This window comes from Mercenaria mercenaria, unplaced genomic scaffold (assembly GCF_021730395.1).
Source record: "Mercenaria mercenaria strain notata unplaced genomic scaffold, MADL_Memer_1 contig_4754, whole genome shotgun sequence".
NCBI lineage: Eukaryota > Metazoa > Mollusca > Bivalvia > Venerida > Veneridae > Mercenaria > Mercenaria mercenaria.
In genome coordinates, this window is record NW_026463007.1 from 7595 (window position 1) to 27883 (window position 20289).

General features: G+C 33.6%; 2 protein-coding genes across 3 annotated transcripts in view; one reads left to right on the plus strand and one right to left on the minus strand.

Moving 5' to 3' along the window:
* Positions 1 to 1849: 1849 nt before the first annotated feature.
* Positions 1850 to 14468, minus strand: LOC128554147 (uncharacterized). 2 transcript variants are annotated; one of them, XM_053535395.1, is made up of 4 exons: positions 14367 to 14468; positions 7752 to 8308; positions 3637 to 3810; positions 1850 to 2570 (listed from the first exon to the last, which is right to left on the minus strand). In XM_053535395.1, the coding sequence occupies exons 2-4, from the start codon at positions 8295 to 8297 to the stop codon at positions 2250 to 2252; spliced, it is 1041 nt and encodes a 346-aa protein (XP_053391370.1). In that variant the 5' UTR covers positions 8298 to 8308; positions 14367 to 14468; the 3' UTR covers positions 1850 to 2249. The 2 variants fall into 2 exon arrangements, with proteins under 2 accessions (XP_053391370.1, XP_053391369.1); XM_053535394.1 differs by lacking the exon at positions 14367 to 14468 and adding an exon at positions 14141 to 14272.
* A 66-nt stretch (positions 14469 to 14534) lies between these two features.
* LOC128554148 (uncharacterized) overlaps positions 14535 to 20289 on the plus strand; it is a gene marked incomplete at its 3' end in the record, with an annotated part of 28500 nt that continues 22745 nt past the window's right edge. Inside the window, exons 1-3 of the mRNA XM_053535396.1 lie at positions 14535 to 14675; positions 14997 to 15098; positions 19353 to 19941. Of these exons, the coding sequence (XP_053391371.1) occupies positions 15076 to 15098; positions 19353 to 19941 (612 nt within the window). The remainder of the gene's footprint in view (positions 14676 to 14996; positions 15099 to 19352; positions 19942 to 20289) is intronic.

Consider the following 20289-nt stretch of genomic DNA (forward strand, 5'->3'; position numbering starts at 1 on the left):
GACATTCCAACTTTCGCATGCTGAATAATATTCCTTTCTATATCATGACCTTTTGTCAGATACGTTTTAAAATATAAGCGACATTGATTTCTATGCCATTTTATACATGCTTTTGCCCAAGTCAAGGGCCAGGGTCTTGCTAAGTGAAATCCCAATTATAACACACTTGCGCAACTTCACATGCTAAATGACAAACCTGTGAGGTTGGATTAATCCGGGTTAAACGCTTTTTGAGATATACACGACGCAGACAAAACAAAGAGTCCTCATAAATTTTTTTGGAGAAACAAAAATGAAATTGCCCTTTCGTTATCACAATATGTAATCATGTGAAACTCACTGTTTATTGAATAATTTTGTAATGTACGATTACAAGAACCATTTTATCGCTTTATTCAATATTGCTTGCTGTTTTCCTTTTTATGTCAAGACAATGCCAGAGGGAAATAGCATATTATACTCAATTTGTAAAATAACAAGAGATTTATCTCCCTTTAAGCATATATAAATTCGCCGAATGAAACTTTCGTACAATTTGGACTCTCACTACGTTATATAAAAAGTACATAATGTATATTTTAGAGACATTTAAATTATGAGAGTTATGAAAAATACACACATTACCGTGATTACGAGATGGCCGCCAATATACAGATGATTAACCTTTACCCTGCTAAATTTCTAAAACGGCATAGTCTATCATTCAGTTTGGGCAATACCATTTATTATTCGAAGGGGTTTCACTGAAAATTTACTGTCTGAATAGCGAACAGTGCAGACCATGATCAGCCTTTACGGATGTGCAGTCTGATCGTGGTCTGCACTGGTGGCAAAGTCAGGATCAGTTGTCACATGTAGGCTAAAGGTTAAAATGTGACCAGTGGATTTTGAGAGACTGTGAGTTAAACATTCAAAAATACAACTTTTTAAGACATAGCAAAAAATAATTGTGACATTTTTTGAACTTAAATCTACAAAAGTGACGGATCATATCAAGAAAATACTTTAAAATAGTTGTGAAAATTTCTGTTATTAAACAACAAAAGTGACAGATCATATCAAGAAAATACTCTGGGGATAATTGTGATATTTCCAGTACTTCTGTGCAAGTTAACTTTAACGAATACATATTGAACGTGTACGGCTTAATTCTGGAAAATAGTTCCGAGTGTTTGGACTAGTCAGAGGCTTTTTAGAATAATGGTTATATATTTCTACACGCCCCTTTTTGTGTTTGACATTATGTGCCATTAGTGTCTGTTGTGTTTTATTTACATCGTCTTGTAATTTTAAAACATGCTATGTATTTACAGTGATGCTGTGATATTTTACGTGCCATTTACCGCTTGGAGCCCCCAACTCACCGCCCCGTGGTCTTTAGCCACTGACCATTCTACAACTGTCTTTACTGGATGTTTATTTTGTCCTAGTTGTCACTGTCTATTTCATTTCGTCTGCGTATTTTTGTGAAGATGTCTCGAATATACACTACTGGACAGTTTTATTTTGGAGAGGCTGTGCTGCTCCTATTGGATCGTTGTCTTTTTTGAAATCCTACACGTACCCTTTCAGTTATGAAATCGCAACCTCTGTTATTTCAGACTTAAAAAAAGATATAGCGACCCTGTTCTGTATAAAATTCACGAAAAAAACTCTAGAAATATGAGAAAACGAAACTAAGCAATTTGAGAAATCATAGCAGCATGGCTGTGGTGTTTTAATTAAATACTGCAGGCAGATAACTTCTCATAACTAAGGTAGTATTGTGGTACGAAAGGGTGAAATCTACCTTGAAACGTTCCAAAATATGTTGTTTATGTCGATTAAACAAGACTAAATTCTTCGACAATCTTTTTTAGATATATTGTATGCAATTAATGCAACTATAATGAAGTTAGAATATCTTTTTGAAACATAGAACATATAGACTTCCAGTTTGATTGGATAAATGGAATGTGAAACATCCCAGAGAAATCTTAATTATTACACATTAACATTCCATGATCTCAAAGGACTAGAAGTAGTAACAATACTGAAACGAATGACAGGACTACTTTGTACCATTCCTACATGTCACTTAAAGGGTTTGTCAAATCTGTAAGAAATTCTATGAAAACATAGACTGGAAACAAATGTGATAGCTAAAATCAAATTTGAAATTCGAGATTTTATGTATGTATGTTTGTATGTATGTTCAAAACGAAATAAGGTACGATTAAACCAAATTTAGTATAAGCTTCGTTTTTTTTTTATGAAAAATAAATTCTGAATAAAGAGGCCACAATAATTGTAAGAATGATTATTAGTACCGAACAATAAGCATCACCTTTTGAAATTTCTAACCTAAGTTCGTCAATTTCCTTTTTGTATGAATCTATATTTTTCACTTCATCAGCATACTTTTTTAACTCCTGAATTTCTGCTACTGTTTTTACTGCTAATTCCAATAACTCTTTCAAAGCATCTGGGTCGTTCTCTGACAAACTCTTTTCAAAGTCATCAAAAATGGCTTTGCGTTTGAGTTTGAGAGCATCATCAAATAGAGCCATCGTCATTTCGCTGTGTTTCAGCTGTAAAATATCAATAACACTATTTTGTATTAGAACAAAAAGCTTGTAAAAGTTATTACTGTAAAAAAAACGGACTTTGATCTTGACTTTGTGCTGAATAAATATCAAAACGGTGGAAGACAAATAACTTTCAAGGTGATATCTCTGCCTCAAAATAACAGAGAAATCCAACATTATTATCATCAAACTTGCAATCTTAAATTCGAAAGAAGTACGGCAGCGTATAATTGTCTTCTTGGTATGAAATACATAATAAAGTGTGTTTCAGCAGAAACGTGATCACCTGAGACTCATTCCTTATGTTCTAAAAGAAAAGCAAAATTAGAATGACTTGAAGCATTGAGGACATCAGACGAAGCATCCTATCGAAATTGTGTCGGACTGACAAAACTCCACAATGAAGCATACAATATGGTTATGAAACAAGTAATAGATACAAAAATGGCTGAGCAACAAAACATCAGCCATTACATATGGAACGGAAGGGGCAAAATGCAAAGTGGAAGTAGGAAAGCCGCGTTGGAAAGGTCAGTATCGTTGAAAAGGGGAAATAATATATGGCCAGACAATATCACACTTTCCCTATAAACAATTTATTAGAAGAAGCAGTTTAAATTAACAACATATATTTTCTAGCTGAGCATAATGATGAGATAATATGCGAGGTATCACTACTCAATAATTCACACTGTGTTGTCTGCACGAAGGCGAAAGAAACTCCCAGTACATCCATGAATAGGATTTAAAAATAGTTTCTCTATATTTTACTCGTTAGTAGTCAAAACATCACCATATAAGTAAGCGAAGTTATTAATTGCAGAGTACAAAGGTACCAAACATGTACAACTCGTGGCAATGTTAATATTTGTAACGTATCAGGAGAATAATATACGTCTGTGGTGTGCTTTCTAGCCATAATGACACACCATCGGACAATCTTATAAAAATTTGCATAGACCATTCAAAATTCAGAGCTACAGTTCATGATATCAAAGTATCTAGCAAAAGTTGAGAGAAGTTTTTTTTTTTAAATTAGATACACTCGTAAATGTTCCTGTTTTAATACCTTCTCTATCTTTTCATTGCATTTAGCAACTCTGTCTCTGGTTCCCTGATCAACATCCTTGTCTTCTGTTACGTTCTTTAGGAGCTCATCCATGTACTGGAAATAATCCTTCATATCTTTCTCGTCAACATGATTATCTGATGAGTGAAACAGATTATTTCTCGCTTCTGTCAACTAAAAATACAATTAATCATTTTTAAGTCATATGAAATTGAAAAAAGATATGATAACGTATTTATCTTTTACTTGCGCACGTAATGGCTCAGATGTACGCACGTTATAAATAGTAAGTGTAACAGTACAAAGATGTGACATAGATATTATAATACGTGTTACTAGTAGTTATTCAATGCCTACGTATTTGTTTTTAATTACGCACGCAATAGCATAAAACATTCAAGTCACCTGTGTACTACCATCGCATTAATAATTCTGAAACGTTTTCATGTAAAAAATAATCGCCAAAATTTTGTGCCTTTTTTATACATCAAGTTTCAAGCCTCTGTAATTGTTAAAGATGTCCGATTCGGTTTAAGTCATAAAATGAAGTCAAGGAATTTTTGATATTTTTTTTTTCAGAACAGCTAAGATCAATTTTCTAACAGGGATATTATAAGATTTTCTACCAATTTCAACGAGACAGAAGACTGTACTCACACTCCATCAATTGTGTGTCAAATGAGATAAAAACTTAATAAAGTTTGCAAGGCCTGCACTCAAATAAACGGTAACAGCATATATCTGTAACAATAAGAATGCTACAGTAATTATATTACAATAAGTATTCCGCTTAAACCGGTGCCGAGGGGTCTTTGTGGGTGTTGTTTCACATTTCATCAACTCTCAATATCAGATTCAATGAAACCAAGTCTGTTATTGTTTTGCTTAATTGCTTTATAAGCTTCCAAAATATCTTTTTATATGTTTTATTTACTGTACTATCTAGGAATAAAGATCTAGCCGTTTTAGGTAACCAGCATATTTGTAAAGCACATATGATCGCAATTGTGGCCCATCGGAGGTAACTGGGAACGTACTTTTCATTTCCAATACGACATAGGCATCTGACCTAATGACCACTTAAAAAAGTGTCGTGTGCTTACCACTATTAATTTGACAACTATAGATCAGAGCGTTCTACAGCTGTTGATTAGATACCAGTTTAGCAACAAATCCAACGAAATACACAATAGGACATCACCTTGGAATGGTCAGTGGTAGAAGCACCACTTGTGAGTGTTAGTCTATGTATGTTGCGCACGCACTAAATCTCACTCTATGACCATATTGACCTTAATCTTTGACACACTTACCATAAATGCTTGTAATCAATAGACCATTAGTTTGTGATTTTTTTTTAAATTTTATTTTGTGTCTTTGAAATAGAGTTATGTTGTTTGTGCTGAAAAGGAGATTTTCTTGCAATTGTACAAATTAAGCACGATTTGCTACTTCTTCATAAAATATGATATGAACAAAGTACATTATTAAAAACAAAATATGTCTAAATCAGCCATACCGATTATTTTATGAGGTAAAAATTACCATTTAAAGCATACCTATAAAGTGATAAAAACAAAGTAAGGGAGGTAAAAGATAAAATCAGATTTTGCTTCTTGGCATCAACATTATTAATTTATCTGTGGATTTATTGCATTTGATTGTTAAATAAAATAAGTCAAGGTAAACTGTATGTGTTATTAGCAGTGTTTATTGTTTCTGCGTTTGATAAAATGGGAGATAATAACACAATGAGAAAGATATATCTACCTATCTTTGAATGAACATTTATACTGTACTTTTTGCTCCATGTTTAGGAGGCTAAATAAATCAACTGCAGTTTGTTACACCCATTTTTATTCAAAATAATTAACTTCAGTAAAATGAATAAGAAATACAGGGACATAATGATAAGAAACACTGTTTTTATTGTGCATTTTGTTGTATTATACATTTGTTCAAAGGCGGCAGTCTCAGGGCAATGAATGACTGAGTGCCTAAAGGAAGTTTTCTTTTGAATAACTTTTCTGTCAGCTCTATGAGGTTGAAACCCTTCTTTACTGCCCTCGCCATATTCCTAATGTTTGGGGTTTGAGATAAAAACAAACAAAAAAGATCTTTAAGGCCGAGTTTTCAAAGACTTTATTATGTTAACTTGCATATCACATCGACACAGTTAAGGACATATTCATGTCAGTCATGTTTAACCACCTGGTAGAACCACTGACCTTCCGCATGCCGACTGTATTGCTCACGTGATGTCCTAAGCAGGGCTCGGACCCAGGGACTCTATGGTCAAATGAGTTCAGATCAACTACCTTAACCGCTAGGTACCCTATTTAGTGTACTAGATGTTTTAGATTGTCATAAATTTATAACTTTTACATTCCTGAGCTATCGAATGCAACACCTAATTCAATGTGTTTATAATTGAAAAGTTGGTTCAAAATTAAGGTTCTTTCAAAGTATGAAGATATATCCATTGCAATTTTAGCTTTAATGGTGTCCAGATCATTAGACAAACAACAGGATATTCAGTCATTAGAACTTTTACATCCATACGAAATTTAGAAAAAGTTTACCTGGACGAAAATAATGATAAATGATTACAAATCAAAGAGGACTTAAGTTTGGGAAATTAAGAGAATAGAGTTAAGTACCTAGGTAAGACTCATTAATGTTCAGCTAGAGTCATAGACACGTTTCTACGGCGTGATATTCCAGTGAGGCAGCATTATAAAGTTGGGCATTGTGCTCACTGCTACAAGTAGACACCGTCGTTTATACAACTGAAAAATTGTTGAAAAAGACGTTAAACCCGAACACACACACACGCACGCACGCACAATATGTGTAGTAAAACTGTTTCTGATCTTAACAATTTCACATGATACTGAAGACACCATTCTTGGTACCATAATAGGTTACGGGATCCTTGGTACTTCAATTTTGTTATATATTCAACTTTTGTCCATCAGTATGTCAAGTTGTTTAACCAAACTTGTATACACAATAAAGAAAGAAAGTGCATTTAAACATCAATTCTCCTACTTATTTATTAAGATCTAATATGTTATTGCAATATCTATTTTTGGCAAGCCGTTATGATGGCTTTGTTAAAACAAACGTTTATTTATTCAAATGGTCTTATCTCCAGCTTTTCTTAAAAAGAAGAAAGCATTGTACAAGACTCACCCAAGATTGATTGTGATATTCAAGTCCCATTTTCGGAGCTGTCAGTACTTAGAAATTATGCTGGACAAAACTCGTCTGAAATCATCACATTACAGAAGAACACGTTTTGAATTCTTTCGTGTGTGAAAAAATATAACATTTTTAATTAAACTACAACGTACATGTATTTATTCACAGTTTGGTTGATATCTTCCTAAGCACAATGGATTTCTAATTCATTTATGAGACTTTAATAGCTACAGTTAGAATAAATAGTAATTAAAGGTACATTTAGTATGTATGTAGAGGGGGAGTGGTTGAATAAATTCTCGTATTTTCATACATGCAGACTTTTTCATTTCCAAATTTAGATGTACACATTATATTAACTAGTTCTATGGCTGAAATTTTGCTTATCTTACAATTATACTTAAAATAATTCAAAACTCTTAATGTTAATTAACGTTGCCCGAAACTTTTCATTTTATACGACGGCATCCATCTTTTTTGTAGCAGACTTACTGTGTTAGCTACTGTAACATGTTTAGAGTGTTTTAGTTTAAGCGATGGTGTTTAATGCAAAAGAAAAATAATTTCATCTGCATATTCACGTTTTTTTTTTCAATGGGAGATGATCGCTGCTGAGTGTATGGGTATAACTAATTCTTTCTCAATTTTTGGAGCAATTTGAAAATATTATTTCTTCCAGTCACATTGTACTTAAAGTTAAAAGATCCGTATATAGTACTCGCACTCTATAAATTCATAAAATTGGTACATTTTATGATTCATTTAACAACTCATTCTTTGGTGGATATCAGGTATCCACTTGATAAAAAGCATGTATAAAATCTATATAATATGCAAATATATAATGAAATATTAAGGCGTTTAACATCCTTCAATATATAATACACTAATTACGGACCAAATTACAATACCTTTTCTAACTGACCGACGGAGTCTATCTTGAAAAGTTTGCAAGCCCGTATCAGTTGGAATAAAGCTAGTGGCTCTGTTGTTTTTGGTCCGGTATTTTTACTGCCATTTCCTGGAGGCATAAACATCTTTGCAATAGCCCACTCGAGTGTAATGGAATGTACTGATTTATGGCTATTCTCCCAGCAAATATCTTTGCGACATGGGTTTTCGTACAGTAATAAGATCTTCTCAAATGATGTTTTACATGTTTGGCAACTACCAGTCCATTGCCATTTCGATTTACTAGTACCCTTTCCATTTGGGGATTTCAGTTGTTTAACGTTATTACTCAGGTTTGAAAGAAAACAACCTCCATTTCGGATATGAAAGAGCTCTGTATGGTCCAGGAAAGAAACACCGGCTAGTGTTGATTTACTATGAGTATAATCAGAAAATTTATTTTCCACATATTCATATAAAGCTCTGCCCGTCTGTTCAATACCCAGCGTACTCTTCACCCAGTTCCTATACTTCTCATTTTTTACCTTGTCTTTCACATTTTCCATTGTCAGTCAATCTGTAATAGATAACAGTATATTTTGCATGTTGCCTTTTTTCAATACTGATTGTCATGAAAAGGCCGTGGTAACACACTTTCAGGGTTTCAGGGTTGTTATCCAAAGCCAATGGAGGAGGGACATAGTTTGAGCGTAGTCCGTCCGAGCTAACGATTGTTACCTTGGGTGGTATCCATAGGAGGTGTAGCCTAGGAAACAGAAATCCATTGTTCCTTAAATCATGTTTTTTCAAATATAAGAATGACCACCTATCACAAAAGTGTACGTACGTCCGTCCGTCAGTCCAAAGTCTGACATGGTCTAAAGTATTTTAATAAAATATCGTAGAAATGTTAACTGCTGTAGGAAAATGCAACTCTGCAAGATTCGGTCAGATTGCCTCAGTAAGACAAACTTTATGGCCCTTTGTACATGTATATAATTATAATGCATGTTTCGTGTTTTGTTTTATTTTTTACCCATCCGAGGTCATGTTTTAGATTTGGTTGGAATGATTTTAATAAAATATGGTAGAAATGTTAACTGACAAATGGCAATGTGGCCCTGGATGTTTCATTCAAATTTGTTGAGGAAGACAAAATTTTATACCCTTTGCGATTATAAATAGGGTTTTAATTTGATTATTTGTCCGTCGGGAGTCATTTCTAAGAATTGGCTTACAGGATTTCAAGAAAACATAAAAGAATACAAACAGGTATAAAACATGCGACCCTGCAAGTTTCAGTTGGATTGCTTGAGGAAGACAAGATTTCTGGTAATTTGTATTTATATAATAGTATATTATACACAAAATGTCCACTTTCTGTCAGTCAGGAGCACTGGCACCAGACCAGAAAGAAAATTCATCTGTACATGTTATACCCTATATACCAAGGTATTCTGTAAGAACCATGGTCATGAACAGGAAAGTGCACTAACCCATTTCAGTTTTATATTTCTCACCTTAACCGCGCAATTTGGTGGGTACCTAGTATATTGAATAATTTATCTTCCATCGAGCACCAGTCACATTGTCTTAATATTCCATAATGCAGAGATGCTCCACATATTTTATGCTTTCGTCAATGTAACACAAAAAAAAATTGCTTGAACTTCCGTAATGAAAATCCGGTCTAGAGGTCACGGTAATTGCATATGTTAGGCGAAATGTAAACACACAAAAACAGAATAATAATATCTGTCATGTGTTTACGAATCGGATAGAAATATTCGTCCGGAGAACACCTACGCATTGGGCGGTAATGAGGCTTGCTATACATGTAGTAAAATGACGACTGACATACATTTTCACATCAGCCAATTAGAATGTTTTTTTTTTTAATCTAGACCGTTACCTCACCAGGAAAGTTCAAGCAAGTTTTTTGTGTAACGTTAAAAAAACTATAAACCGTTTTTGTACAATTGAAGAAATGTGACCGGCACACAATGGAAGATAAATTACCACTTGTTTAATATCCATAGTGTACATTTACCGAAATATGTGTTTTAGGTATGAAATGTGCGATTGAAACGGGTTAGTAAAGTTCCTGTTCATGACCAAGGTTCTTATAAAATACCTAGGGGTAGGTCATAACATGTACAGAGGCATTTTCTTTTTGGTCTGGTGCCGGTGGTCGGGACTCACAGTGTAATGAATTTCAGTAACACTATGTAAAAAATCTAAATTATGTAGGGAAACGCGGCACTGCAATTTTCAAACAGAGTTAGGACCCTTTGTACTTATATGACATAATTTATTCCCCATTTTCTGTCCACCTGGAGTAATTCTCTGACATGGTTTGAAGAGTGAGGTTGGGTGCGCACCATAAACCAGTTTAAGCTCCGCAGTGGTGTTTTTAACACTGACCGTTCCAAGGCGGTGCCCCACTGTGTTCCTTTGTTTGTTCGTTATGTCATCGTGTGTTGGCTCTTTGCGTGCGTGCGTTCGTGTGTGTGTGTGCACGTCTGCATGCAGCGGGTTTGGATTGAGTAGGCTATGTTTTTGGTACGTGGCTTTCCCTGTTCGACATTTGTATTTGTTTTTGAATATGGTTAACATTCAGCAGCATTACTTAAGGAACATTCAGCCAAGAAATGGTGGCCAGACAGTACAAATAAATGGTACTGGTATTGAAAAATGTTCTGGTTAAATAAAATGTTTAATATTTAAGTATCCAGCCAAGTTCAAGAAGAAGCGAAAAATGAAATATAAACGGTTATCGGCATAAATTTCGTGATTTAAATCGCTAAAAGATAATTACTTATCGTGCACCTACACAGCATTGATGTTTTTCACCAATGTTTTTGTCATTTCCGATCTGTGTTTAAATCTATTTCCTATCATTTTATGAGGGGCTAAAGTTTTTGTACGAACACGTCAATAAATGCTGCATCTCAAACTTCTTTGTTCCAAAACTGGTACGCTCTCGACCGAGACATAAACAACAGAATTGTCTACAGAAGTGAGACAATATGACACAGTTCATATCTAGATAAAAACAAAATTCTTAAAGAATAAAGACTTTTCGTTCTTGTGTGATAATGCAAATGTTGGGGTATCTAATTAGGTCATATATCCTTCGCAGATGTCTTTGAAAAAGTAAACAAAATATGTTGAACTACTTACGAATGTGCATATCTTTATCTAAACACGTTTAAGTTAACATGGGTTAGCTCTTTTTTTAAAGACCACAAATATGGTGAGGTTAAGATCTTATTTATGACCGTCATTTATTTCTTCTAAGTAATGTATCGAACTAAATAGGGTAATCTGCAGCCAACACAACAATTACAAGAAGTACAAAACCTAGACTTTTATCGACATCAAACATATACTTTACTTGTCATCCAACCATTTATCGTGTTGCCTAATATAGCCCCACAGTAATGAAGAGTCAAGTAGGATTTCTACAACACAAAAATAAGGTAGTTATTTCTGATAATTGATTGACGTATATATAGGCAAATACATATACATACACGGTTATCAGTGACACGGGTGGTAAACGCGCTGAGAATACGCTTAAAATGGACTGCGCGTGGCGAACCTGAGGTAGATGAAGTTATATATGCTCGGTATGACACAATCATAAATGTTCTCGAGAAACGCAAAATGCTGTTTGAAACATGTGAAATATCTGGTTTGTAATTTATGATTCAGCCATATAATCACAAAAACTCAAGAGATACAAAACGTAAAATAGTATGAAATCAACAAAAATGCTAGTTTCGGACCTCATTTGCCTTATTTGAGGACATCTGACACTAATGATAAACCTGTTGTATTAAAATTTGTTTGATTCAGCTCCAGCTTATGGGGATAAAAAAAATGGGAATGGGGTTATTTGACTGCAAACTACTTAAGTACTTTAAACTGTATTATTTCAATAGATATAATTGCCTTATATTGGACCATAATTTGAACGTAATCGGAGATAATGAAATACCCGTGTTGTATCATTGTCAGTTACAAATGGTGAATTTGATTCTCGCGTGAACTTAATGATTTCCGCTTTGATAAAAGACTTCGTGTCTGAAATCATTTTTCTCCACGTCTGATTCATGTGGAGAAGTTGACAGTTACGGAAAAGCATACTACGGATTCCTCAAGCTCTTTAAAATTGACTATTGCATGGCTGTAAACAAAATCACGTTATGGAGCGTCCACTGATTTATAAATCCGTACACGTGTGCAGTTTAGTTGGTGAGAAGAAATCAGTCTTTACCATTAAGGAGCTTAAATTCCGTAAGAATTGACGGAAATATAAGAGAATATTCGAGTCTTTCCGATAACGATAAAAAAACTTATACTCATCTGCGAAATGCTTAAAAAAGACCATTTTCTTCTTTCACCTAGAACACTGAAGTTAATATGAAACAATAGCTAAATGAATATAGATTGCTAAGTCGTTTGCAATGGTCTTCAAGGGTAAATAAGATTCTATTTATTCTTTGTTAAGCAGAAGAAATTTCAGCAAATTATCCATATTTTACTATATATCTAATTGTAGATAGACAGACATAAAGTATACGCAAAAAAGACCATTTTCTATTTAATCGATTTTATAAATAAAATATTCATAAGAAAGACAATGCATTGAATATTATCACATCGTTTGCAAAGCTAAAATACCTATAATACTTTTCCCATAAATTTGAATAAAGTGAAGTGCTCCTTCTTTGCGCTATATGAAATATTTTCACTCGTGTGAAAAATCAATGGGTCTAATTTTCCCATATGTCTACAAAACAATAAACCCCTCCTTCTTTGAAGAGGGGGCATAAAAACGATAATTCACTAATGAAATAAACCTTTCACGTCGACATCGTTTAAAGTTTATGAAACATTGGTCGAAATTGACTTGTTTTACATAGCTAAACAGTGTATCTTGTTTACTTTTTCGGCAGGAAAAAACTAACATGTGATAAATAGAATTATACATTTGTGACTTTCCGCATTGAGTTTATTAAATTCCTTTAGTAAACCTGATAAAATGCTCTGCAGATTCTCGTGATTATGATGACTTTTAGAGTGTCTACTATTTTAAACCTTTTTCATAACAAAACGATTCAGGCCTTAAAATCACATACGAATTGAATGCAGTCCGATTGGTATATAAGTATATAAATATAAGCAACAGTTTCGAGGGCTGATAACCTAGCTAGTGTTCCTCGATTCTGTACTTCCTTTCCTCTGCATGTAACAGTAAATATCTCCTCCGCATGGATCACAGAGGGACGAAAAAGTACGGGTGTTAGTTTGCTTTGTATAAATTCTGCATCAGTTTTTGCAAACGGTAAACGATATTAACAGAAATGTGATGAATTGGAAATTATTTGCTTATCATTCCTACAACTCATTCACACTTTATCTGCCTCAACAAACCACATTTTATGCGTACATTTGTTTTGTAACTAAAGAACGTACTTACACTTTGTGTATGCGTTTTCTTGATATAATCCACACGTGAGTGTCAGACTTTTGCGATTTATTTTGTAATATAGCATGTTTGCAGCATTTCTTCACTAAATTATAATCCTTATGTGTCATTTAACGGTAGTATTTCATGATTTCAGATGGCATGTCCACGCGTTTTTTACAAACACAACGACTTATGCATTCAATAACTTTTTAACACGCTTCATCGCTCGTTGTTTTAACTTGTTACATACTGTCCAATGTAGACGCCACACGATGTACAGACGAGTTTATTCTTTAAATTAGCAAAATAAAGATAAAAAAGGTAAAATGTGTAATAACGTGTTTATTCTTTAAATTAGCAAAATAAAGATAAAAAAGGTAAAATGTGTAATAACCTACTTTCACTTTCACATATTTCGGCCATTTTGTGTTAACATACCTTTTGCTCTCGCTTAAAATTTCAACAAACCCAAATACGTTCGACCCCTTGAGTATGTTGTGTTAAGCAATGCAGACAACCTCGAATGACTTAACTGACTATTCAACTCAGCTATATAAAAACTGAAATTAGCACGAAATAATCGTGCAACAAGCACTTCAATAACTTTTCAATACCGTAAAATTTCGATTTCTTTAAACCTATGATATATACATTATTCGTGACTGTATTGCACGTGTTTGATCATCAGAAGCGTCAAATTTCCAGAAAGTGGGCACATGTGTTAGGAAAAGGCATTTTTTTTCATAATTTCATACTTTTTGACTGTTCATACCAGCATAGTTTTCGTGATTACAGTGCCGAATCATAAATTACAAAGCAGATATTTTACACATATGTTCTTTATTCATTTTTGTGTCGAATAACATTTTGCTTTTTGTTCGAAAACATTCGTAAATGTGTAATTATCAACAAAAACAAAAGCCCACCTACCTTGATATTATATATCGTCATGCGCAACACCAGCACACGCAACCATTTTAAGTGTATTCCCAACGGGAATTGGATTGCACTTTTACCACCCACGAGTAAGATTGTTTAGACGTTCTCCTTATATATATATATATATATATATATATATATATATAATTTCAATGGTGACAGTCGTTTTAATAATAGCTCAGTTGGCATACCAGTAAAACTATTATGAACGCTTTACCTTCTAAGCAAAAATGTATAATTATATTAATTACAAAGTTAATCCGCCATTACTGTATTTTTCTTTCGTGAACATTTCAAACAAACATGATATCAAATTTTGTAAACATGCTTTTGGTTGGTCTTACAAAGTAAAAAGCTATTGGACAATATCTTGGATAATGGCAAAATCGATAATATAGATCTAGTTATAATATCTAAACAAAATTAACATACTGCGCAAAAGATTTATTATTGTATGTGTTTATTTTGGATCACTTTAAATCTGGAATAACTAGAAATGAAAAAAGCAGCCCATTAAAACTGAAAGGTAAATTAATGTTCATGATATTCACCTTAACGACTCTATTGATGACAAATGTAGTTAGGATTTATGCATAATTTAACGCGGTATTGTTTTCATTCAAGAAAATTTCTTTATCTTTTCAATAAGATACTTTTGGACGAATCTATTTACAAAACATATGCATGTATCTATCGGGTCATGAATTACTTCTCTTCCGGAAATTCATCATCTATTTTCGTCAACCTTGCTTCCTTTTTTAAAAGACGAAATATAGTTACTGTTGTTAGGTGTTTAATATGGTCGTTAATTAATTAAACTGAACAACTTATATTCATATATACATAGAGAGCTCTAATGGTGGCAGTACGAGGTATACGTAGCCATGTAAGATTTTCTCCTCCGTGTCCCACACTGCTGATCAAGTATGTCAGAGAATATGAACACTGCGTAAGTACATGGATTTTCCAGTCTTCATTTGCTTACATAGTTGTGTGCTTGTAAAAATGCTCTGCTGCAAATTGACATCGTTATGTTTAATTAGTTTATGAGCGTATAAGTTACCTTTGTATAAATGCCAAGCATTAGATTGTTTCGAAATCTTACAAAAATCACATGTATAAAGGAAAAAATAACGCTCCCATTGATTTCTAACTATACGGGTGAGCGCTTTCAATGTTTATCCCGTAAAATAATAAACAATATTTCAGATATGAAGTAACGTAAGAGTAAATTGTGGTAAACATTGTTGCAAAATATTAACAAACATGGGCGTTTTAAAACATACGCTTTACATTTTGTATACATTTAAATATATCTGAGATTTTTTTTAATAAAGAGAGATAATATATTATTACATACTATTTAAAACTGAAAGGACCCAAAAGGAGTTTAAATCGCAACAAGTATGTTAATATACCAACAAGACATTAGCTAAAATGGGCCCTTGCAACAGGATTGGAGCTCCTTCAGTAACTGGTTTTGAATGGGTAGCATTAAAAACACATTATGTTACCAAAATTAGTTTGAAAATTGATTTCCCCAAAACGTATAATATAAATAATGAAAAATAAATCTTGAAATTTACGAAAGATTATAAATTCTAATCAAAGGTTTGGAACGTAATTACTTATATCCTACATTTATACACCAAGATAAAGGTTCTCATTGTCAAAATAAATAATTCTGAAAGTGCTCTAAAGGGTGGACATTAGATTCCGCTTTGACTGAAAATGCAAACATGTGCAATTCATTTTTATCCCCTCACTTTGACTAATGACCTTATAAAATGCAAAGTTTGTCTCTAGAACTTCAATATAGATATTTATTAAAGTTCTATTGATCTGGGGTGCACGTATAAACGCATTCTTTTAGCAGCAGTAATAATTTTTACGTGTGTGTGCGTGCGCGCGCGTGCCTGCGTGTGAAAATGAAACTGAATAATTTGATTAAACGCCTATTTTTATACAATGATATATTCAATGGTGTTGTACATAATAATAATAATAATAATGATAATAATAATAATAATAGTTATTATAACAATATTAATAATGACAAAAATAATGATAACAGCCTTACTGTAACAAACAGTCACGACCGCACCCCTCCCCTTGAGATCATTTTACGCCTTTTGCCAATACCAGTGCTTAAAGTATCTGGTACGCCCAGACGAGCCGCATGTAGAGGTTCAAACTCTCCGGTTTATGGTGCCATCATATATACTATTCAATAAAGAAATACTACACACTACCCTACTCATAGAGCCTCACCAACAAATGCGTTTATTAAACAAACATTGGAAATATAAATGTTGAATTGTAAAACCTTTTACAAAAATTTAAGAACTATCACTTGCTGTTTTTGCATGTAAACAGTTATCAAAAAAAAAAAAAAAAAAATAAAACAATGCCGCGAAATCTCTGAAATATCGTGTCTTAAGATTTTGTTTTTAATGTATCAAGTGATTTACTTTTGCGTAGGAAAAAATAAAGCAGAAAATTATGAAAACAGTAAAAAACGCTAACAGTAAGCAGCTAGATGACGTCATTGCGTGAATGAATTCCATACCCACGCGAGGTTTTGAACTCAAACGGTGGTGACAACGACCCTTTTATAATATTCGAAAAAAGGTGTAGACTAAGTAACTTAAAAATGATAAATAAACTGTAGATCCGTGAAATAACATAATAGAATGACCAAGCATATGATTTATTAAGTACAAAACAATCGTATGTTTGAATAGTCTTAATTTCTCTTTCCTGTAGACATAAGTAGATTTTAGATATTGTAAATTTGCTTATGCGAAGAACAAACAAAGAATGTGCAAAGAACGTGGCATTGATATAGTTTGTCTTTGTTCATTGTGCTATTGTCAATGATTATCTGAACAATCATTTATCAGGTTACAAAATAATTACTACTGTTACAATAACAAAGTTTATTACGAAAATTAATAATTCAAATACCTTAAAGTGTTCATGAAAACGAAACCCAGTAGTGGTATATATATATACATAAAAATACATAAACAATGTACACAATCAGATAAAAGGAGACGAAACAAAAAATATTGGGACACAGTGGCAACAGTGGTGTTCAAAGCCTCACTCTACAGCCGTGTTAACTTACGAATATACCAGCGTAATATCTCAAAATAAACTACACAACACGACCATTTTTTAAGAAGAATATATTTCAAGGGAGATATTTTTCCTGAAAAAAAAGCTCGGCACTGTTAGTGATATTGTGAAATATCACACTGATTGTTTTCAGTATTTCACCAGAGAGCATAAAGTAAACGTTTTATATGATATCATTTTATATCATTTTTATAGAAATGAACATTTTTATACGTCCGTCTGACAGACTGAACGTATTATAGGGACGCCCCTGGCGGGCGGCGTCAACAAACTTTGTCCGGAGCATTTCTTCTTCATGCATGGAGGGATTTTGATGTTACTTGGCAAAAATGTTTACCGTATCATGCGCAAGAAACAGGTCCCTAAGCCTAAGGTCTAGGTCACACTTACAGTCAAAGGTCAAATTCAAGAATGATTTTGACCGGAGCGTTTCTTCTTTATGCATGAATGGATTTTGATGTTACTTGGTACATATTCACCACCGTGAAGCACCATTACTTCCATGCTAATCTGTGATAAAAAGAATATTTCAGTTGTAACATTCCACATTGATTTTATTTGACTCTTTGAATAAAATTGATAAAATGCTCGGCAGAGCCTCGAATTTTATCATTTTATTCCACTCTTTTAATAAATTCAATATGAAAAGACACTCATATAATATCCACTGTATATCTTTAATGTATATAGACGTTTCAACCTGTTTTTTAATCTTGTTACTTTCTCAGGAGGCGACTCTAATTGTGAAATATTTACTGTCAAAAATCGGACAGAAGTGGTTCTTTGTAACTATACATATATAGTCTTGCACAATGCAATTCCTTTCATTATTGGTCGGTTCAGAAAACAGTGACGGAAACATAATTCAGTCTCAACAGTTATTACAGTTCATGGGCTAGATGTCTAAGATTCCAGTAATTCTAGGAAATTTCAACTACATGTATATTTGTGATATAAACGCAACGTGTTTCGTACTGCTCGAAAATTGATAAGGTTTGCGTTTTTTTCCAACACCATTTGATGAATAGAATCCGCCAGTGGATATATCAGTAACTGTTGTAAAAGCCAAGTTTTCATCAATTTATATGAAAAACTTTTTGAAATAGGCACGTCACAAGGTGAAAATGTGCACAACTCTGAAAACAGGGGGCGAAGACAGACGAAAAATAGGAGGTGCGCAATTTCATATCATGATAAAGACTCATGCAAGGTTTCATCAATTTATATGAAACACTTTTTGAGCGAGGAGTGTCACAAGGTGAAACTGTGCATTTTTGACTATTTTAGGGGCCATAACTCTGGAAATATGGGGCAAAACGAGACGAAAAATAGAAGGTGCGCAAGCTCATATAATGATAAAGACTCATGCAAGATTTCATATATTCGTATCAAATACTTTTTGAGCTAGGCGCGTCACAAAATTCCGATGGACAGACCCACGGACGGACGAACGACAGGACTCACAATACCAAATCATATGCCCCCTCCGGTCTGTTGTAGGGGCACAAAACCCGTGCGTTTTCATCTATAAAAACAGATTAAAGGCATTAAATTTATCCATCTATACGAAATAAATTAATGTTCGTTGACACGGTCGGATGATATACAACTTCAATAAATATATTTCCGTTAGTTTCAGCGTGGTACAATAAGAAACAAACAGATTCATCTTCAGATAGGGCGAGAAATATAAGTTTTTATACGTTACGAGCACGCTAAGGGGTAGATTTTTCAGCCACATCTTACGAAAACATTTACGAAGTGTCGTAAATAACGAGGCTTTCGAGATAGAGGAAATATTTGCTACGAATACCTTACGAACCCTTTACGAACATCGGGGGACTTGATGTACCTTCGAGATAGTGGTCCAAGTTCTTTTTCTGTTAATGAGTTGGCAAGATATCAGATAAAATATTACTTTATACATAAATTGCTGATAACTGATACATCGACAGTTGAGCGCGAAACTGCTGTAACTGTATATGAGTCAAGAATATGATACAAAAGTTTCGCACTCAGTCCTCAACATTTTACAAAGTGAATATTAAATACTCTGTTGCAGAGATAAAGGGCAGAATTTCATGAACGAAGTAGTACAGCCCGATTTCCAAAACTGGGTTAAAGGCATAATTGCTCAAAATATAACGAGAAAAACATTATGCAATGTCATCGAAAGAAAATGGAAAATATATATCTCCGAATTGAAGGAAGAAGAGGTAGAACACATTGAAATATTTATGACATGTTTGGAAAAAAGTAAAATAAATTTCAAAGCTGAAATAAAGACATTGAGATGTGGTCATAATGTTTGTGAATCATTACTTACTCGGCTTCTTGAACTCCGCAATTTCTCTCCGGAACCTCCAGAAACCAACTACTTTCAAACAACAGAGGACGTAATATATAAGAGGCATGAAGCTTGCGAAGACAAACCTATCGAAAAGACGAAAACAGAAGCAGTACTGAATTCACAAAACATATTTTCTACCGATTCTCTAATCGGTTATTGGCCTTTTGCAAAACTGTACGCTCCAACTGAAAATGTTGTGTCTAGGAACAGCCTGGAAGACCTTGATATGGTTAATGTAGTTGAACTGCTTGAAAGATGTACATTGTTTTCCTTCAGTGGTTCGCAAAAGGTTTATAAAGATGTAAGTATTCTATTTACCATATACTTTCCAATTATGTAATGAGAAGTATTAATGAATTATAATTCATATGATTAATATTTTAAGTGTGTGTGTGTATGTGTGTGTGTGTGTTCGGGTTTAACGTCTTTTTTAACAATTTTTCAGTCATATAAACGCCGGTGTGTATGCAACTTGTACAGCTTAAATTTCCTGTTTGATATCTTCTTTAATGCTGTAAAGGTAACGGCTTTTATTAGCCTCTGCCGTAGGCGAAAGGATACAGTTTTGGTGTTGTCCGTCCGTCTTTCTGTCCGTTAATCTTGTCTTTGACATGGTGTGGAATAATTAAAACAAAACATAGAAGAAAAG

Bases quoted from the DNA above. Each gene is read 5' to 3' on its own strand.
- LOC128554147 (XM_053535395.1), bottom strand. From the start codon at position 8,297: ATGGAAAATGTGAAAGACAAGGTAAAAAATGAGAAGTATAGGAACTGG. The intron at 3,811-7,751 runs GTATTGTAATTT...TTGTATTTTTAG, and splicing joins CCGTCGGTCAGTTAGAAAAG to TTGACAGAAGCGAGAAATAA. The intron at 2,571-3,636 runs GTATTAAAACAG...GATATTTTACAG, and splicing joins GCAATGAAAAGATAGAGAAG to CTGAAACACAGCGAAATGAC.